General features: G+C 55.4%; 1 protein-coding gene and 1 pseudogene across 1 annotated transcript in view; one reads left to right on the top strand and one right to left on the bottom strand.

Moving 5' to 3' along the window:
• The window catches only part of TRPM1 (transient receptor potential cation channel subfamily M member 1), a 62,874-nt gene that overhangs the window by 9,080 nt on the left and 32,354 nt on the right, over positions 1 to 21,440 (bottom strand). Inside the window, exons 15-27 of the mRNA XM_039853456.1 lie at positions 18,947 to 19,087; positions 18,204 to 18,233; positions 14,226 to 14,518; positions 12,928 to 13,156; positions 12,179 to 12,301; positions 11,700 to 11,831; positions 10,900 to 11,028; positions 8,687 to 8,938; positions 7,897 to 8,071; positions 6,417 to 6,437; positions 5,226 to 5,370; positions 4,026 to 4,228; positions 3,324 to 3,456 (exon numbers count right to left, since the gene is read on the bottom strand). Coding sequence (XP_039709390.1) covers positions 3,324 to 3,456; positions 4,026 to 4,228; positions 5,226 to 5,370; positions 6,417 to 6,437; positions 7,897 to 8,071; positions 8,687 to 8,938; positions 10,900 to 11,028; positions 11,700 to 11,831; positions 12,179 to 12,301; positions 12,928 to 13,156; positions 14,226 to 14,518; positions 18,204 to 18,233; positions 18,947 to 19,087 — 2,006 coding nt within the window. The remainder of the gene's footprint in view (positions 1 to 3,323; positions 3,457 to 4,025; positions 4,229 to 5,225; positions 5,371 to 6,416; positions 6,438 to 7,896; positions 8,072 to 8,686; positions 8,939 to 10,899; positions 11,029 to 11,699; positions 11,832 to 12,178; positions 12,302 to 12,927; positions 13,157 to 14,225; positions 14,519 to 18,203; positions 18,234 to 18,946; positions 19,088 to 21,440) is intronic.
• On the top strand, positions 12,034 to 12,152 carry LOC120595361 (uncharacterized; annotated as a pseudogene).

Raw genomic sequence — 21,440 nt, 5'->3', positions numbered from 1 at the left:
GCCACGAGTTGCTGATTTCCTACCAGGCCCAGAGGGAGCCCCGCACCGTCACCCACATCCACGGGCGTGGTGGGAGCCAGCGAGCCCAGCGGGTTTGGGACAATCAGAACGGCTGTCCCAGGTTCGGGCATCTAAGACCCACAGGCCCTTAGGTGTAGGGCCAAGCGCATCCAAAGCGTGTGCTTCGTGAGTTACCGCTGCCTGCTTGGAAATGCCAGACGCACAAAGAAACTCGTAAATGGAAAAGAAGGTGGCCTAGAGCGCGTGTCACGGAAGCCTCCAAGGACACGCGTGCCGCGATCAAACGCCAAGCTTCCTCGCAGACGCGGAAGAAACGAAAACTCCCTGGATTACAAAATTCTCGTCATTCGAGGAAAAGAAGTTGAACCTCGGACAGAGTTTTATCAGAAAAGATTCTTTCCAAGTCAGTCGCCCTTGAAAGAAACCGTGAGCCTGCGATCGGGGATGCCAGACCACAGCACAGAACGAGGCAGAAGTCAAGGCCGTGTTCAACGGTGGATTCGCAAGGGACACAGACATGGCCTTAAGCCCTGGGGGAAAAGGACGCATGTTGCCAGGTGCCGCGGGTCTCGCGAGAACGGACTGTTCGGGTGGACGGGTACCACCCTGGTGCTGGCAGCAGTTGTCTGTGAGATGTCCCCTCCCGCCCCCCCCACCGGTTGTCTGATGCCACCTGATGTCACCTGATGTGACAGAGAGACAACACCTCGCAACCCCGGCGCCGGTTTCGGTGCTGCCGACATCGAAAAGCCTGCCCGAGGACACGGGTGGCAGAGTCACCTGCCTATCGAAACCGATCCTCGTTCCGAAAACCTGGTAAAACCAAAGTTTCGGACCCAAAGGGGGCATCGTCGATACCCAAAAGGGAACGCATCGAAGACAGAACAGAAGTTTGCATTCAAATCAGGAGACGAAGCTTTGAGTCATCTAATTGCTGAAAAACTTGAAAACAACTTAAAAAAATGAAAATCGTTTCTTCAATAAAAATAAATAAATAAGACCAAAAAAGAAAAGAAAGAAAGAAAAAAAGACAAATTTGGACTCCTCGCGGAGGCGTGCAGGCCCCCGGCCCGGTCTCTGGCGTGAGGAGCCGGGGACGTTTTCCTCGAGGAGCAGGCGCGTGGGGAGCCCGAGGGGTGAGTGGCAGGGGGCACAGCACGCGGGCGGGCCGTCCGGGGTGCGGGATGTGGGGTGCGGGCCTCGTGGGGCCAGCAGCACCGGCGGCCAGTGGGCGGCCGTGCAGCCTGATCGGGGTCCAAGGGCAGAAGTAAGCCCGGCGAGCGACACGGCCACCTCAGGCACCCACGCGAGCAGCGACGGCAGGTAAACCGCACCCAGGACTCGGCGAAGAAGAGGGGGTGTCCGTGGTCGGCCGGCGTCTGCCACGCCGAGCGAGAGGGCCCTCTGCCAGCCTCCCAGCCCAGCACGGGGACGGGCGGCCACGTTCCGGAGGAGAGTCACCTGCGCAGGTACGGGCGCGGCTGCGGCCCAGGCCTGCGCCACCAAATCGGGGGCACAGCGGAGAGCTCTTCCGGGGAGGGGGGGGCTCAACGTCGGGCCTTACGAAATGTCGAGATCATAGGACAAAAAGAAACGGTCGCCTCGCTAGCACGGCGCACCCAGCGTCCCGCGCACCTGGGCAAGCGCACTCCTGGACGCTGCGCGGGGGACCGTGGCCCAGCGTGGCCTCAGAACGTGGGCCCGGACGCCAAAGGCGCCCCATAGCAGGGAGGCCGGGGAGAGACTGACGCCGGGAGCCACGCGCTCCTACCCGCACCCCGCACCTACACGACCGAGAGGGGAACGGGAAAATCATCACGCGGCAAGTGGGGACTCAGGATAAAAACCACCAAATACGTAAAGAAGATTCAAGACACGGTGGAGACACATAAGTACGCAAAAGTCCGAATTCAGAAGTAATGCCTGGTGTCCAAAGTTAGGGACTGTTAACTAATTTGATTTCCACTCTTCCGCCTACTTCTCGCTCCTCCGCTCTCCCGGTTAAGAGGGAGGAGGCGCTGCCATCTCCCCAGACCTCCTGAGACTTAGCCCAGGAACGGGGCCAGAGGGGCCGGAGGGGCCGGCACGTGCCCCCAGCCCTGGCGGCGACCTCGGCCAAGGGAAACAGAAAGTAGCCGGTCTCTCGCACCTGTTACATGGGTACAGAGCCCCCAAGAGTACAGCGCAGTGTGGTGGTGACCTGGTGGCCGCATCCTGAGGCCTGGCTGTGGGGGAGGGGAAGGCGCACAGGCCGAGCGGAGAAACTCGCTTCCACCGCAGGCGACCGGCCGGTTAAACCCCCGTCAGCAGCAAATCGAAAAGCAGATGGTTTGGATGATCAGGACCGCGACCTCATCTCTCCGTGAAGAAATAATTCGCGTGTCTTGAAAGCGTAGGAATCGCCTTCTTCGTTAAAACAGCGAAGAAGTCTTTCAAAGTTTCATCACGAATGTACCTTTAAGGCCAAAAGTCGGTGTGGATGCCCCTTGAGTCTGGCCGGCTGGGTGACAAGTCGAGCTGCTTTAAGTAAGTGATGAAGATGCTCAAAAATTACATGACTAGAAAATGTGGGGGCGCAGGCCTATCCCTCCCGTCCGCTCTTTCCCCGTTGCTCTTTGCCACCTGCAGGAGGCGCAGTCCTGTCGCCCTCCCTGTGACCCGCCTTCATTTGCTCATTCACTGATTCACACCTGCTGCGTTCATTCACCGCACATTTGTCCAGCACCGCCCTCTGCATGGTGCTGGCTCTGTCCGTACCCAGGATGTCAGAGTGTCTGAAAGACAGACCCAGCCCTGATTTCCAGGCGTCCACCCTGCTGGGGGACAGACGCCTCTGCCTCCGGGGGTTCCTGGTCTCGTGGGAGCACAGAGGAGGGAGCCTCTTCCTCTGGGAGCTGGTGGGGGGGGCGGCAATGAGACCCAGTGGCAGGGGGAGGGGAGTCCTAAGGGGAGACCGGCCTTGGCAGGGGCAACAACGCCCAAGAGCAGGGATGACAGTGGCTGTCCTTCCCTCCCCGCCCCCCCCATTAGGGCCTTGTGGCAAAAGCCCCCGCTTTGGGGCTGGGAAAACGGGCCTGGCTGTTTGGTTTGCCGTGGTTTGGTCTCAGCCTGGACCATTCGCGATAAATGTCGCCCCCTTTCACGCACAATATTACAGCCGTCACCTTGACACCGTCTCGGGGTGGGGAACACGTGACACCCCAACGTCTGAGCAAACGAGAACGCGGAGAGCGTGTGCGCAGGGCCCCGGGCGTCCCCCGCCCTCGGGCCCGGGCCGGCCACGCGCCGGGCGCGCCCCTCACCTCTCGGAAGTGACGCGGATGCGCTCGTCCCTGGACGACTGCTGCTCGTCCTCCTTGTCCTGGAAATGCTCCTGCAGACACTGCTCCTCGAACTCGTGCAGCCTCTTCAGCTCCTCCTCCCCGAGGAACAGCTCTGCGCCCAGGGACAAGCGCGCGCCCGTCAGACGGCGCCCGCCCGCCCCCCGCCCCCCGCGCTGTCGCCGGCGGACGGTTTCCCGACCCTCCCGGGTGTCGTCACGCAAAGAGGGCTGTGACACGCGGCAGAATGGCTCACTTAACACACGAGACAAAATACACAGCCGTTCAGGATGTGGAACCAAATTCTGCTTTTCTGGAAAACTCTTGCACGTATCTTAGGACTAGAGTCCAGTGTCCGGCATCATTTCCCCGTTATCTCTACATTCAACAAGTTAAGATGTCTCGAAAGCGACCCCGAATGACTGTAGGAGAGTTGTTTTCGAGAACTCTCTATTCCTCATCCCTTCCCGAGTGGGCTTTCAGTAATATGAACTGTTAATAAATGAATCAAAGCCTAATCAAAGGGACACACGACGAGACGCCTTCAGCAAAGCACAGCAGTTGGGACCAGAATGCTGTGTTTTCGCGCGCTCCGGCGGTTTACTGAGCTCCCCGCGAGGGCCGCCCATCGGGACACCCTCCCGACATCAGCCCAAGGTGGGAGCGAAAGCCCGGAGCCCGTACTCAGCCCGCGATCCTGTTCATCTGGGTCCCCGCCCCTCTTCTTCCTACAGCGGCCACCGAGACGCACGGCGATGATGTAGATGTGGCTGAAGATGATCATTGGCGGCGGGAGGACGGGCCGGTCGTGGAACGTCATAATCAGCTGATATCGCTGGAATTTCCACACTTGGTTGGATATCGACTTCACCTCGAAGAAGGTGTTGCTTTAAAAAGAAGACGTTTGTAGTTAGTCGCGTCGCTTTCTGCCGCGATCACCCGGAGCCGTCGGTCGCTCACGTCGAAATGGAGAGACGCTCTGGAACGGCTCTGAGCGCCAGCTCGTACCGAGCGGGGCGGCCCTGTCTTTCGCTCTACCTGTCCGCGGGGGTCCTCTGCGATCGAGGACATGTGACGCAAACGATGAAGTGTGCCGAAATCGTCCCGTATGGACGATTTTTTATTTCCTAAAAAACCACACTGCCGTGTGGTTTTTGACGCCTGTGCCCGGGAAATTTTATTCCGTATATTTAAAGGTCTGAGCCATTCGGCTAAGCATCGCGAAGCATTGAAACGCCCGGCGCGGTCAAACCACTGGTGACCACCTTACTTCTGGTAACCAGATCGATTGCTTATTGACCTGGTTCGATCGAGTGCGTTCTCTCGGACGTCGGGCGCACGTCGACTTTGTGTTCTAGTTCCCAGTGGGAGACCGTGAGAGCACATTCGAAGGTAGAATTCTGGCCAAACACGCTGTCTGCTGACATGGGGACCTTAGAAGAGCCAGCCCACCCCCGTGACCTTTTTCCTCCACGTCTCTCAAAACTGGAGTTAGAACCGGGTTCTCACCAATGCCCGGGCGGGGTCTAAGACTCTATGTTCCTGTGAAGGCTTCTTCCGTCTTATTGTTCATCTTAGAAGCTAAAATAATGTTTCTCAACATTCGTTAAGCGTGGCGCACACTCAAAACATCACGAGACAAAGGGCAAGTTTTATAAGAAGCTTGATTTTCAATGTGAGCCATTTTTTCCCCCTAGGCCATTTTATTTTATATGCTATAAACGATAAGGAAAATATTTTATGTCATATTACGGCAATCGTCACAGCTCATGAAATTAACTTTGCTTCCCGCGCCTCTGATAATGAATTAAAGGTGCGATTGGACCGAATCTTCTGTATGACGGGGGGAGTCATAAGCACCCGGCCGTCGCCCGCGACACCTACTTGAACACCGCGATGAGCAGGTTCACCAGCAGGATGTTGGCCACCAGCAGGTAGCACGCCATGATGGCCGGCGTCAGCCAGGCGCCCGGGATGCACGGGGGCAGCCTCTTGCCCTCCTCGTCATACTGGTTTTCCCCGCAAGGAGCTGAAACAGACGTTTGTCTTTTTGCACATGCTTTTTATGCGGAATGAAAAGAATACGTATAACTCGCGTATGCTATGCAATGACCTTTTAAACATTTTTTTTTTTAATTTTTCCATTACAATTGATATCCAGGATGATATCAGTTTCAGGCGTACCACATAGTGATTAGATACTTATATAATCGGTGAAGCCATCGCCCCAATAAACCCAGTACCAGTACGGTTACGACACCCGATGTTCCCCGGGAGGTACTCACATCCCCATGACCGTTTTGTAACTACTGGTTTGTATCTCTAAACCCCCTTCCCCCATCTTCCCGACCTTCCCCACATCCAGCAACCATCGAAAGGTTCTGCTATCCTGTTCTCTACATTCTACATGTGAGTGAAATCATAAGGCGTCTGCGTCTCTCTGTCTGACTTAACTCCGCTCAGCACAGTACCCTCTAGGTCCACCCATGTTGCCGCAAATGGCATGATTCCATCCTTTTTCATGGCTGAGTAATATTCCTTCGCGTATGTATATATGTACCGCCTCTTCTTTACCCATTTGTCCGTGATGGGCAGCCGGGTTGGCTCCGCATCCTGCCTACTGTAAACGATGCCGCAGAACTATTCCTTCATTAATATATATCCATTAGAAAGTTATCGTGTCTTCTAATAATCGAACATTCGCTTATGTTGTCTTTGGTTTCGCTCGCGATTAACTTTGAAAATGCTTTTGTTATGGGGTCCCTCTACCCCCGGATCCATTAATCGACTGTTCTGGCGCCATGTTTGAAAATTATCTTTTCTCTCTGCCGCTTCGATCCCATGGGACCTATTTCCTGAAGAAAAAGCTAGGACGATCCCAGTAGCGATTAGCGAATAATCTTCACGAATGTATAGTCTGCGTACTTCTTACTGACTTACAGTTTTAAAAAGTGTGGACACCAGACAACAAGAAGAAGCATTTGCGACCAGATAAAAGACGATCGGTAATTAGCCGAAAGACTAATGAATACACACATTTCGTGGACTAGAGCCAGCGATGCCGTGTAAACTTACGATTAATTTCCATGGCGTAGACTGTCCAGGGATCGGAGAGCAGGGTTTTATATTTTTTTAGTTTTGACGGGAAGGGAGGAAACAAAGTCAAACGACAATGGAGAGAAAAGTAAAAGAAATGATTAGCGACACAAGAAATGCCAAGTATTCGAGCGTGGGAATTGCAGATTCGCACTAGAGAACAGCGATCTACAGAGAAGAATCAGACTCGTGGATTATAGGAAACGTGTATGGATATCGTTTGGGAATCGTTATTTTACCCCGTGTCATAAGCCATAGCAAAAGCTCGGTGGTTCAAAATACTGTGACAAACGCACGAGCCTGCCGGCAGATGATCGTGTTAACGTACAGGTGGACGGATCAGGCGGTCTCCACAGCCCGGCGCCAGCTCCTCAGAGGCACAGAGAAATACAAAGCTATTAAGTAATAATCAGCCGAGAATCGAAAAGCTACAATTGTGGCGTTACTGAAAATAATAGCCTCAGAATTACCTCTATCTTCTCTCATTACCCAATTTAATAATAATAATAATAACAATAATTATATATATATATATATTCAATAAAGATGTTACATCTGGATCCAGGGACTTTTAGCGTTTATGTGTGTTTCGTTAACATTCTTGTAACCAAACTAGATATTTATGCCCTGGCTTCCCAGGCTGCACACACCTTCGACGACAGGCTTTGAGATACCTGTGTTCAAGGCGTGTTTTACAAGCTACATAGAAGGCCTCGTGTGAACCCGTTATGAGTCTGAGCTGGTGGCGGTAGCTTTAGTGACGACCCCGATGCTCTATGATAACACAGACGAGGGCGAGGAGCCTCGTGCGCTGGTGTCACGTCGACCGTCTGGGTAGAACAGGTGTGAGAACGTTTGAGCTTCGCTTCCCTACGAGGCACAGGAGATGCTGCGACCGACCCACTCAGCCTCGGGGCGGGGCCTACGGCCCCCAGAAGTCCCTGTGGGGCTGCTCCTGTCCTCTGTGACGTCCAGAGTGTTGCTGATTATTAAGAAAAACAGCACTCCGGCAGCAAAGGGGGAATCGGCAGCTGTGCGGACAGTGGGCTTTGGTGGCCTGAAGGAGGGGACGGCGCGAGGCACCAGTCACCCTGTCCCGGGACAGCTCACCGTCTCGTGGCTCTAGCACTACCGGCTCTGTCTTGGGGCGGAAAGGGGTTACGTGGAAGTGAAGTCGGGACACGGGCCCCGGAGCCATATTCAGGTGCTGGGATGGCCACGGGGCCAGCCAAAGGGGGCGAGAGTCGGAATCTCAGTTAACGGTTTCTACAGTGGAGATAACGATGTCTCCCAAACTACACTTCTCGATGTGTACTCCTGTCTTCACGAAATGATCTGACGCCTGTGGCAGGATTAAAAGGCACGTCCTCCCCAGGGAACAGTGCTCCCGCCCTAACTGGGACCTGGTCGTCGGCCTCGGAAGCAGGGAAGAGAACCTTACTATGGATTCTAGTCTTACGGTCTATCTGGTCCGCAAACACCTCCCCGTAGATCATCCAGTAGGGCATGTAGAAGATATTGCGGGCCAGCTTCCAGGAAGGCTCCTCGTCGGGGTGCAGAATGGCTTGACGGGCCACCCCGAAACTCATCAGCACCACCAGCATGATGACCACAAAGTAGAGCATGTCGATCATCTGAGGAGAGAGAGAAAACGCGTCTCATACGCCGAGTGCGGGGAGCCGTGCTCCGGTTGCTATGGACACTAAACGGGTAGAATCCCTCCTTGGGATGTCCCCGAAGATGCCAGCCCTTGCCAGGATGAGCTACGCCCTATACCCTCTCGCTCAAAGCCACTCGCCCTATAACGAAGGATCCCCGAATTTAGGGGACGTCCTTTCTCCTGGGGCCAGCCCTACCCCTGAAGCTCTCACAGGCGAGGTCAGGACGAGCTGCTGGCCCGTTTTCAGTTTCACGGTCCTTGGCCTGTTGGGAAGGGAGGCGCTGCCTAGGACAGCGGGGACACGCTCGCACGGTGGCCGGAGCTCGCGTGCCGAGGGCGTCGGGGTGCAGGCGGGGGCCCCCCCGGGCCTCCCTGTGTCTGGCTCTGCTCCGTGTTGAAAGCTTATCCATCAGGTCCCTGCCACGTGTGTGCGCGCATCCACAGTGGTCCCTCGACTCATGTGTGTCCACTGGATTCCATGAGGTCGCTAACCCGCAGGAGGACTGTCTATCTTAAAGCAAAAGCCCTTCCCGTAAGACCCCCCCGGGCCCCCGCCCACGCCACGGCTCCCGGCGGCCTCAGCACTAACCATCTTTCCGATCATCATCACGTAGGGCCCCAGGTACTTGTTGACACCGAAGATGTCCAGGACGCGGATGTACCAGAAGATGATGTCCACGCAGTAGATGACGCGGCCGTAGCCCATGTACGGCTGCCGCTGCAGGCGGAGGGCGGCCCCCACCAGGAACACGCTGATGGCCACCAGGTCGGTGATGTTCCAGTACTCCTGAAGCCACACCTTTATTTTCTGGCTGAGCTTGCCTGGTTCCGACATGAGGATCTGCAAACAGATGCGGGGGCGCAGTGAGCAGGGCCGGGTGCTGAGCTGGAAGCCGCCGCCTCCGAAGCTCAGACAGACGGCTCTGGCGGAACGTTCTGGGGCTTCTGGCTCCCTGCCCTGCCCGGCACCTCTAAGCAGTGGGCTTCTCCGGGGAGGAAGAAGCCCAGAAAGGGAATGGCCTGGGATCCTCTGTTCTCGTGGGTTCGGCGTGGCCCAGGCTCTCAGGAAGTGCCCCCTGAACTGTGTCCTCCGGCTGCAATGAAAGCCGCTGCCTCTCGAGTTTTCCCCCCTAAGTCTCTGGACATGTGCCTGTCAGTCAGCCTGTCCTCCAGGAGGGTGGTCTGGAGCAGAGATGTCCCCGTGGGCTCCCGGTGGAGGGGACACAGGCGGGCTCCGAGACGCCAGTGTGCACCTTAGATGTGAGAGGTCAGGGGCAAGTTAAACCGGATTTCATCCTATTTAAGGTACTACCCTTCGAAAAATCACCCCTGATTAAAAATCACCACTTCCTCAGGAAAATGGAAAGTGTTTATCAGCCGGCATGCACAGGCACACACGGGCGAGTGCCGTGGGCTGGGGGCCTCTCCCTTAGTTAGGGGGACGCTGCGGGAGTCCCAAGGGCCCCAGGGCTGGGATGCGTGCCGGCTGTTCCTTGGCCAACGCAGAGGGATTTAATAGTTTAGCAACCCATGCGCGCCACCCGATGGCTGCCCCCTTTCCCATGACTGGAGGGCAAGCTGGCATCGAAACAGGGTCCGAGCGCGTGGACGGCACCCAGCAAGGGCACGGTGGCAGGCCCCTGGGGACCGGCCCAACTAGACAGAGAACGCAGGACTCGAAGGGGCGGGTCCTACAGCTCTGGGCCAGCACGCCTGCCTCCCCAGGCCCTCGGGCCCACGGCATCCAGCCCACTCCGCCCGGGAGGAGCTGCCAGTCACGTGTTTTCAGCGAAAGGGTCAGTAATGATTACAAAACCGTCGCAGTGGTTCCGTGTGGGTGGGAGAAAGAATATGCCTTCCTGAGGGTGCTCTTCCAGTTCAAGTTCATGTTTTCTTGGATGTAAGCTTTCTCCTTATAAACGAATAGGAGGAACTCAAACTCGCAGGCAACGTTAAAAGGCGCCCGGCCCACGCTTCCCCTGCCGCCCGCAGAGGCCACCCTCTCGGAGCTGCATGTTAATTTTTAGTCCCCCGTCATGTGAATCCTCTACGAGACGTGTCTGTCCGTCTTAACGCTTAGTTGAAACTCTCGTCCACTCAGTTAGTGGCCTGCCCAGATGCCACGGATGCGTCCACGGGGTGGTGGGGGGGGTCGTGCCCAGCCCCCACCTGCTGCCTTGGGGTCGCTTAGCAGGTGCCAGTGACCCGCGGTATGAGTACGAAGTTAGGCTCCCCTCACCGAAGGTGGGACAGATCCCGCAGCGTCTGGCACACTCGAGTCCCCTGCGGGGTGAGGTCAGGGGTCGCTTCCACCGAAAGCTCACCTTGCTCACGCCCTCCCCTCCCTGGCCTGTCCCCCTCGGTCCCTGTGACTCCACGTGCACGAGAACGCCCACTAGGACAGCGTGGTTCGGAGGCCACACGAGCGGCACGGGGCATCCCGCGGATCCCTCCGATTTTTCCCTCGGCTCCCAGAAACGAGCCCGGCCTGCTCCCAGGGGACCGACGGGCGTCTCGGGTACTGGGCCGCGTTCGCCGTTGCTTTGCGAGGCGCCGAGACCCGTTCTTACCACCGACCACCGCGTATTTCGCCTTGTGTTTTGACTTGCAAGTTCCGATTCATTCGGACACAGAAGGTGTATGAACCTTCACTAAGCAAGGGAGTGGGGTAAACCTGGGACCGTGACAGCTCGGTCGGCAGGTCGCACGGCGCCGGTGGCGTGCACGACGTTTCGGCGTCCGGAAGCCCTGAGTGAGTCGCCGTCGGGGCGCGGGCCGGGGACAGGCCCTGGGACCACTCGCCTCTCGGACTTTCTCCAGCGCCAACGTCACGATGTAGGAGATGACCACCCACTCCTGAAGGCAGGGCCAGTGTTCCATGCGCACCAGGATGACGTAATTGAACAGCAGCAGGTAGCCCAGGTACGAGATCTGTCAGACAGGACCGCAGAGGAGGCGCTGGGGGGAAGGTTACGACCTCACCTTCGAGTTGCCGCATCTCCCAAAACCAGCGTTTTCTTTTCTTTAAAACTTTGTTAGTTTTTTTAGTTTAAAAAAAAACGTTCAAATACAGTTGGCCTTCGGGATTATTTTATGTTTGTTTTGGGTGCACGGCATCGTGGTTAGACGTTTACGTACCTCGGGGAATGTTCTTTCTCAAATAAAGTTCTTTCTCCCTACATTTGTATCACTAAAGAATTCGAACGATTCTTCATCGTAAGCAAACGACTATGACTATTTTGCTTGACGAAATGGCGCATTCGGGGCCAGGACGGCCACATTCCTGCTGCACGTAAACACGAGACAAGCTATCTAGTCCCGATCCGAGGTGAACATCTGTTTCATTTTCGTAGTTCACGTGAATGCGCTGAATCGTAAACCCGTTTCTAAGCCCTCGACGTTTTTGCTTGCTTTTCCCTTAAATTTACTGGGTAACGTTGGTTAACAACGTTATGCACGTGTCAGGTGCACTTCACGATACGACATCGGTTACGCTATTGGGTGCTTCCCACCTGGTCTGCTCTGGCTATGACTTATCCACCTGTTCGAAACAGGGTGAATGGCACACGCTGAGGGGTGCGGGAGGGGGGCGGGGCGCTTACTGTGTAAAACCAGAATTTGACGATGGGAGCGTTATAGAATTCACAGATCTTCGTTCCGATGGGGATGCGCCTTCGTTTTTTTAGCTCGTTCTCTTCATCCCCCTTCCCCGAGCCGGCGTCTGCATTTCCGTCCTGGAAGACAGAGCGTGTGGCAAGCGGGTCGCTAAGCAGGAAGGGCGACGGCCCCCAGCACCGTGTTTAACAGACGGGCGCGTCTGGAAAGTAAGAAAGAATTCGAGAAACTCCCCCGACGACGGAGGTTCCCGAATTCACGGCAAGAGACATCGCAACGGTTTTGAAGATGAGAGCGGATCGATACTATCAAATGTCACTCGCCTACGGCCGCGCCACCCCGAACGCACCCGGTCCCGGCCGGTCTCGGAAGCTAAGCGGGGTCGGGCCTGGTTAGGACTTGGATGGGAGACCACCTGGGAAGACGGGGTGCTGTAGGCGTTAAAATAAAAGCCATCGTCACTGACCGCGGCCTCCTCCTCCTTCTCCTTGCCGTCTTCGTTTTCCTTGGACGTTTGGTACGACAAGTCGTCGTGCGTGCGGAATTCCAAAAGCAAGATGGTGGGGGGCAGGAGGATCCCCATTATAACCTGGGGGCGCGAAACGGGGTTTCGAGCTGTGTCGCCTGCCCGGATCGACATGTCCCAGAATAGGTAGCATTTTAAAATGATGACCTTCGACATCACTCGACACGCTAGCCACCCCGGAGCTTCCCGCCCACCCCGTGTTCTGTGGCGTGTCCCATCGATGCGTCGGCAGAACTGCCGACGGTAAAAAATCTGGGAACGTTTGCCCATTTTTTTTCTTTTTTGGAAGAACGGCAGGCAGTATCGTGGGGAATCCTGACTTCAAGAGCAGAGCTATTCTATTAAGCTTCAAAACAGGTAAATCTTTAAATTAAAATATAATAATATTATTATAAAAATATAATACTAAAAATAACTAACTAACAGGAAAATACTTCTCGTGAGGCAGGCCAAAAACGCTTTGTATAGAAATCGCTTGGATGTGGATCGTGTCCCGGGCCCGCCGACGATCCACTTGGACCTCAGACAAGTTACCTCGTGGGTTTTCAGGTCCTGCACCCACGAGACCACGGTCGTCACGGCGACCCTCCCCCTCCCCCGCCACGGGGTCGTTCAGAGGGGTGACTGAAATACCCCCCAGCGGGGCTCAGCTCCGCCAGGCGAGGGCCGGCCAGGGTTGTCACACGTACCTTGAGGCCGGGGTTCTTCCTCACCCGCAGCCGCCCCATCCACATGTCCGTCAGCAGCATCTGGCTGCAGGTGTGCGCGATGAAGTCGCGGTGTTTGGCGGCCACGGCCAGCTTGAGGCAGGTGGAGCTGCTCCAGTTCCTCAGCTCGTAGGTGAGCAGCTTCATGGCGATCTGTTCGTCGCGCTTGTACGACTGGTCCAGCAGCTCCACGGCGAGCTGGCCGAAGTCCCTGGAGGGCAGGAATGAGAAGCTGAGGCTGAAGCCACACGAGGAGACTAGACGCAGCCGCAGGGACGCCCCGGGGCCACGGGGACCCTTCGACTTCCAGGAGCTCGTGGGGGGACAGCTGGCCCTGGGCTGGTGGCTCTTGCTGCACATGGAGCCTTAGGTGACCCCGGGTCCGCCCCGCAGGCCCCAGAAATGCAGACGAGAGGAGCTGAAGTCCCTTCCGTCACGTGTTCACAGAACAGGGCGCAAGCCCCTTGGGATCGGAAGGCAGAAGTGTGGCCGCCCTTTGGGCAGGGGACGGGTAGACACTGACGGGGGACATTGGGAGGGCTTGCCGCTGCAGGCGAGGTCCCGTTTCGGGATCCAGGTGCCGGCCATGCTGGTGGGTTCCACTGGAACCGCCACTCACCGGCACAGACCTCGGGCCCAGCCCGGGGCGGCCAAACCTGTCCTGTACCGGACGCCCTGCTGGAGGCTCAGGGAGGACGAGCCTGAGAGGCAGAACCCCCGGGGCCGGTCTTGGGGGTGCACCCGCTTTTGAGAGCTTCACCTCTGGGAGCCCCGGCCAGACCTGGGCGGGGGGAGGGGAACAGGCACCGTTTTGAAATATGCCAGAATATTCGGTCTGAGGCCTGTGCGGCCAGAGCCCAGCCTGTCACGGCTTTATCAGCGCCTGGGTGGCCCAGGGCTGCAAAATCCCCAAGTGCAGCCCACCCCAGCCGCCCCGTCCCCAGAGGGCGAGAGGATCTGGGTGCGCTGTGAGGTCGGCGCAGGGCGCAGCTTCGGCTCGCTCACCCCGCTACCCCACGTGTGTCGCCTCTGTGCTGAGATTCTGTGTCTGTAGTTCCCATGGGGTGGTGGGGTGGGGGGCGGGCGGTAAACAAAGATGGTGACACCCAGCAAGGCTTCAGAGGGACAGAGGAAAAGTCGCACCCGGCGGACGGAGCCATCGCGCACAGGCTCGCAGGGTCATCGTCCCGCCCCAGAAACACACGTGCCACCCCACCCCCCGCCCCGAGGGACCAGCTCCTGGGAAGCAGCCCCTCCCCCACGGCGCCCCAGACACCCACTTGGAGTTGTTGTCCAGGTCCTGGGAGATGTCGTCCACCAGCTCGCTCTCGGAGGACTCGTGGGCCATGGACTTGTAGAGCTTGCAGGCCACCAGGGCCTTGGCCATGTTCTCTTCGCCACGCTGCCACAGGAAGAGCGCCATCCGCTGGCGCTTCATCAGCACGGCCCACACCATGAGCTCGTGGAACGGGTGCTGGAAGCGGCTGGCCGCGGGGTCGTCCACGTCCACGGCCGCCTCCTCCTCCTTCTTCTTCTTCTTCTTCTTCTTCCCCTTGGCGGGAGGCTCGTCGTCCTGACGGGAGAGAAGCGCAGTTTCCGCACACGCGTGCGACAGGGGGGTTCGGGACGGCCCGCGAGGGGACCGTTCCGTCGGCGGTCGCTCCTCGGTGAATTCATTCATTTGAAAAGATGCGCGTGTTTATCGCGGTCCGCAAACCACCTACAACCGCACGGACGGACTGCAGTTCGGAGATCTGGGCTTTTCCCTCCCGCCCCCCGGAATCTTCTGGAAATGGAGAAGATGCTGCCAAACCAGAAAATACCGCCACCGCCACCGCCACACTTAAGCGCGGCGCGGGACAGACCGGGCTCACGGGCTGTTTCTTCGGGAACACCTAACGTCAGTCCTTGTGCCGGATGTCGCTAAGCCGGACATAACCCGGGAGCAGAGGAAAAGGCCTTGGGTGTCTCTGCCTCGCTAAGGGAGCGGACGCTCCATTCCGACCGCGTGCGCTGCAGGTGCACGGCTGATACAGCCCGTTTTCTAAAGCGGCCGAGAGGGGTCGTTCTGAACACGGGGAGAATTGGGGGCGAAGCGTGGGAGCGGCGTGCAGACGTGGGGGGCCTGGACTCGTCCGGGCCAAGGCTGCAGTACTCAGTGGACTGTCAGAAACGGACGCGTGTTCTTTTGCAAACAGCTCGCTCACCCATTATCTCCTCTCGTTCTGAGAGGTGGAGAATTTCTTCCATTTCTTCGGGGGACGAAACTGTGGCTAAAAGATGAGCCGACTCGCCCACGATGACACAGCCGGAGCGCTGGGGACCCGGCTCTCTAATTCTTATCACGCGTTGTTTACGACGGACCCGATTTTTATAATCTCGTCATGAGTCGTTTTAACATTTTTATCGAAACGATCGTATCTTGCCTCAGATTTACATGTTTCTGTTCCAATTTTCTAATTTGTCCCAGTAAAACTACACTTACGGTGATTGAGGATAAAATTTGACATCAGCTTTATTTTCGAGTGTATCTCAACCCCAATAGAAAGTCGCTAATGGTCCGTGAAATGTTGTAAACCAGCCCTTTTAAGCCTACCTTTGAATAACATAGAATATCATTAAAATATTAATTGTATAGAATTCTCCGAAATTAAGTTTGAGTGACAGAGAATATAAATATGGGGTACTTTATCTGAAATGGGAACTGTCACATATGGCCAAGAAATCAAAACAAGGACACGACAAAAGATACAACCGGAAGTATTAAAATCGACTGATGCCAACCACAGTAAGAGTCTCTAAACACGCTCCGCTTAGAAATGAACTTGGAAAAGAATTACGTTTAGAAACAGATGGAATAACATCATTACCAATTTGATCTGACAGATAAATCTAAGTAAGAATCCTACTCGACAAACCGAGAATACGCGTCTGTTTCCAGCGCACGTAAATCATTCACGAAAATCAACCGGGCATTAAACCCCAGTTCCTTCGAGATTTTCTGGCTCAGTGAATTCCAGATATCAGAAATCACGTCAGTCTCCATTCAGGGAATAAAATTAGGTCGCAAAGAAAGAAAATAACAAAGACAGTACACGTCTGTAGCTGGAAAATTTTAACTGATTATAAATAGCTTGGATTAAAGAGGAAATTAGAAATATTTAGAAATGAATAGCAGTGAAGGTTCTATTTACCCAAACCTGTGGGGTACCGTGAAAACATTGCTCAGAGGGAAAAAAAACTGTATCTTTAATGCATTTGTCGGGTACAGGGAAGATTGAAAATGAGCAAAACACACTTTCGAGCGGAGTCAATACAAACGATACAGCAACTCTATAGAAAGTACACGGAAGAAATGAATACAAATAATAGCAGATATTCACGAAATAGAAAACGGAAAAAAAAGAAAGTTGCTTGAGAGAGTAAAAATACCAAATACGAAGATAATTAAGAAAAAAAGAGAGAAGACGTAAATTTTAAGAATCTGCAACAACTAAAGATATTGAGGAGATTTAAAATTTAGAATACCGTGTAAAAATTTACACCGGTGAACTTGAAGGTCTGGGCGAAATAAATTGTTTTCTAGGAAAATGTAAATGACCGAAGTTGACTCTAGAAATGCGGTGCAAGATAGCCCCCCAAAACGGGCTCTTTTACAGGCTAGTTTTGCAAACCTTCACCCCACAGACGAAACCCTCCCTGACATAAAGGAGTAAACAGAAAATTACGGAAAGCTGCATGTCGTAACCCTCGCCGGGCCTCGGCTTACCCATAATGCCGACGGTCCATCTTACCTGTGCACCCAGAGTCTAAACCTTCTACCCAGAATCCATACGGAAGCAGAGATGCCCTTTAACTCATGAATTAATTTGAGAAGACTGTTTACGATAGTTCTAATATTCCGTGTTAGGATAGTCCTTCATTTGAATATCTTTATGTCTTTGTTCTCAAGGTTATTTCTGAGTACTCTTGTCCTATTATGAGGGAAATTTTAGTTGCTTTTCCTGGGTTTTCTAGATACAAGATAATATTTTTTTGCCCCTAATCATTTTCTTCCCTTTTAAAATATTCTTCTTTTCACGTTGATTTTTCAGGTGATACAATTTCCAGAACACTTGTAAAGACTAATGGGGATGATCATGATGTCAGCGATCATGGGGTCTTTGTCTCATTCTTGATTTTAGTAGAAACGACTACAGTGAACACCGCTCAGTGACAGGATTCTTCTAGCTATAAGATATGCATGCATTTAATCATATCGGAAAATATCTTTATTTTACCATTTATTTTATACCATCGTTTCCTTCCTAGTAAACTTTTTTTTTTTTGAGTTAAGGAATCTTTTATATTTTTTAAAAAATATTTTGTATCCGTCCCTCAACCCCCGTCTCTTTCGGTAACTAACCTATCAGCTAGTTCTCTGCATCTATGGGTCTGTTTCTGTTTGGTGTTCACTTGTGTTTTAAGATCCCGCATACAAGTGAGATTATGCCGTATTTGTCATTCTCTGTCTTATCTCACTTAGTATAAGAGCCTCTAGGTCCATCCATGGTGTCACTACTGGCACGATTCCATTCCTTTTCAGTGCAGAGTTTGCGTTACGTACCACATCCGCGTTACGTACCGCATCCTTGGTACTTAGTCATCTGTCATCTGATGGACATCTAAGGTTGCATCTGTAGCTCAGCTAGGGGTACATGTTTCTTTTCAAATTAGTGTCTTTGTTTTCTTCAGATAAATACCTCAAATTGCTATTGCTGGGTCGTATGGCACCTTAATTTTAGATTTTTTTCATTCGTCTTTAGCGTCCGTTGAAAAAATGATCATGGCGAACTGTTTCCTTCCTTGACTTATTGATAGGACGCACTGTATTAAAGACTGACTAGCATTAAGTTACATTTGCATTCTTAGGAGACTTGTTTAGGACTTTAAAAATATCCCATCGAATTTCTTTCAGCGGTATGATTTTTATGTATATAAGGGGCCTTATTCTCTAGGTTTTTTTTGGTTTGATCTTTGCTTTTGAAACTATGGTTTTGCTAATTCTAGAAAAAGAATTGGGTAGCATTTGACTTTGTAAAAACGTCTGTGGTCTTTTATACAATTTGACTGAATCATCTAAGCAAATTTGGGGGTGTAGCGTAGTGGATTTTTTTCATGGAAAACAAACTCATTCCATTCGTTAAACAGATACAAAATGAATAGGACTACATTTATTTGGCCGAGATATAAAATTGTTGAAAACAAAGCCTACTTACCTCCATTCCCAGAAGTTTAAGAGCTTTAGGCTGCATAATAAAAGAGAAAAAAATCGATTTAATGTCAGTGGTACTAATAGCAGTAGTATTGTTAGTAGCAGACAATAATGGATTAATAATTAATCACAACAGCCAAGGAAAGGCCTTAATATGGAAACTCCGCTCCCGTCAGCTGAGGTCAGTTGAGGCGCGGGATGGGCAGACACGTGACCCTCATTCCAGGCAGCGGGAAGACCTTCGGGCACAGAAATGTGGAGGTCGGAGTCAGGCCTGGTAAAATCGGGACTTGGGAGGAGAGCTGAGGATCGACTGGACGGAGACGGGGGGAAGCAAAGCACTCTGGGTAACGACGGATTTGGCAGAGGTGCGTGGGCTCCGGTGACAGGTGGGGACGGCTGTCAGGCTGGGGGCCTCGGTGAGGTCATAATGAGCTTGGTGGTGATCGGGGCGGCGGGGAGCGCTGAGCCTTGGGGCGCCATGCCCCTCGCTTTGGCACAGTAGGGTGGCTACAGCGGAAGAGGGGCTGGGGATGCCAGAGGCCCAGAAGCGAGGCTGCTGCGGGTCAAGGATGAGGCCAGAAGCAAGTGAAGGGCTGCGCGGCCCGGCGCGCTCTGGGAGAGGGGAGGAGGGGCTCGGCGCAGCCTGGGCGCCCGCCGGGACCGCGAGGCTCGCCCCTGAGTCGCCGAGAAGGGCGGGCGGGTGGGCACGGGTCCCTGGGCGCGGGGCGGCGCGCGGGGACCTACCCGCTTGGGCCCGAAGAGGTTGTTGTAGAGCGCGCGGAAGCCCTTGCGCGTGTAGCGGCAGCGGTAGGCGCCGCCCATCAGGTACTCGAGCACCAGCCCGATGTCGATGAGGCTGATGTGGTAGTCGGGGGGCAGGTTGCCCTGCAAGAGGGGGGCTGCTCAGGCCCCGCGCGGCGTCCGCGGACCCCGGCGGCTGCGCGCGCCCTTGCGCAGACCTCCCCGATCCCATGCGCGGGGGGCGCCGACCTCCCCGCTCCGGTGCGCGCGGGGCGCAGACCTCCCCGATCCCGTGCGCGCGGGGCGCAGACCTCCCCGATCCCATGCGCGGGGGGCGCAGACCTCCCCTCTCCCGTGCGCGCGGGGCGCAGACCTCCCCTCTCCCGTGCGCGCGGGGCGCAGACCTCCCCGATCCCGTGCGCGCGGGGCGCAGAACTCCCCGCTCCCGTGCGCGGGGGGACCCCGCCGCGGGGGCTGCAGCCCGCGTCCCGTGCAGGAGGAGGAAGGGACCAGTCCGTCGGGGAGGCGGGCTCCGAGGGCGCCCCGGGCAAATGGCCCTGGGGCTGGGCGTCTCTGGTGACGGCTCCCCACGGGGCCTGTGACGTCCCGGGGGCGCCCCCTCCCCGACTTCAGTAGGAGCCCACACCACCCGCTGTCTGGAGCGACTGGGGATGGGCGAGGGCAGGGAGAAGGGGCTGCCGCGACGAGGGGGGTGGGGGGTGCCGAGGGGCCCTCTGCGCACGCGCCAGCCCTGGACCGCCGACCCAGCCCGGACGCAGGACCCGCCGTCGTTTTTCGAGTTTTTTCTATATGCTGTTTATGGCTTGGCGAATGTCAGATGCTGCTGGTGGTGAAATCTCGGGGTGCATCTCATACAGATTACACATTTTGAATGTTCCCCCTCCCTTTTCGGTTTTATAAAACATCTTTGACTTAAAAGCGGGGCCTCTCGGGGGCTGTCGACATGGATGTATGTGTCGCACGCTAATAAACCCGAGTTAAGGCGTGGGACGTGATCTGCATAAAATTAGTGTCGGAGAGAGCTTTGCAACGGTTTTAGAGGAAATAACGCCACAGCCGTCCCCTGCTGAGACCGAATCCCCATCGATGAAAAGCCCCCCGGGACCGGAGAGCCTTTGGTGCAGAATCCGGGGCATGGACTCGGAGTCTGTTTTGGGGAGCAGGTGGGCAGGGTGGAGGGCGAGAGTCGCTGAATTGAGAAGAAGGGGACCAAGGACAGGCGCAGGTAGGGGAGGGGGGCGTGGTGCCCAGGCATCGGGACGGGCCAGATTTACGAAACCCTTCACCCGGCACTGCGGGTTTGTCCAGCGACACTGTCCTGACACTTGACCATGTGGGGGTTCCATACGCAGAGATGGGGTGCAGTTCTACTTCTGGGGAGCTCGCCGTTTCGGGCAGAGGAACAAACTACACACAGCCCCTGAAGCAGCAGCATGTCGGGCCCCCCACTCTGCCTGGGTGGACAGGGGGCGCGTGGGAAGGGGCTTCCAGGAGATGGGACACCCCAGGCAGCAGGCGGAGCACGGACTGCAGGGGACGAGGACCAAGAGCCCTGAAGATGCGAGCAGGGCCTGGTCTGGGGACAGAATGCAGACTCCTGGGGCACCGGTGTGTCTGGTGAGTGTGCGGTGGGGCAGAGTAGGGAGGTGGCCCTGGCCAGGCCCGGCAGGGTGCAGTTGCCTGGAGGGAGCTTGAACTTCACGAGGTACCTGGGGATTTTAAGGGGGGCCCTGTGACTGGGGACGGTGGGGGAAGAGGGGCTGGAGGTGGGCGAGGTTCGCTGAGGCCGTTCGCCAAGGAGCGCCTGGGTGTGAACTCGGTATCAGTAGCTCTTGGATGGTTGTGGTTCCTACCCTGAGATGTCGGGGAACTCGGAGTCTTACTGGGAAACGGGGCGCTGGTCCCTTCCCAGAGCCTCCGACTCTGCTCTGACCCAGTGGGCATCTCCTGTTATTGAACTAGAGATGGCATGTCACGTGACCAGCTCTCTAGGACGCCACCTGAAAGCTGTTCTCTCACGTGAGTTATCGTCTTGTCCTGAGAACGAATACGTGTCACCCACTGGACGTGCCGGGACCACATTCTCGCGAAGTGAGTCCCTGTCACGTTAACCTGACGAACCCCTAGCCCGTGGTGACATAACTCAACAGTGCCAAGACGTCCAGCGGGCGGTCAGGATCCTCCAAGAGCACAGACTGGGAGCAGCTAGTCGCCGTGGGAAGCGGGGACATCTGTCACTTGCTAATGAGGGGACAGAGACTGCCAAGAACAACCGCTTCAGCCCAGGACACACAGCGGGGCACAGGCATGCCCTGCTGGCGCTTCTGGAAGGATGCAGAGTGGCACAGGATGTGAGGCTGGACGGACAGGTGGCCGCTCGGGCCAGCGGCGAGGTGAGCCCCCCCCTTCCCCCCGCGGTGCCCCGGCTTTGGTAACGGAGCCGACCTGTCACCGGTCACTCAGCACCAGCCTGTCA

Source organism: Pteropus medius, unplaced genomic scaffold, assembly GCF_902729225.1.
Source record: "Pteropus medius unplaced genomic scaffold, Ma_sr-lr_union100, whole genome shotgun sequence".
In the NCBI taxonomy this organism is placed as follows: Eukaryota; Metazoa; Chordata; class Mammalia; order Chiroptera; family Pteropodidae; genus Pteropus; species Pteropus medius.
Note: the sequence above shows the minus strand (reverse complement) of the source record. Positions and strands in the feature narration are given on the sequence as shown.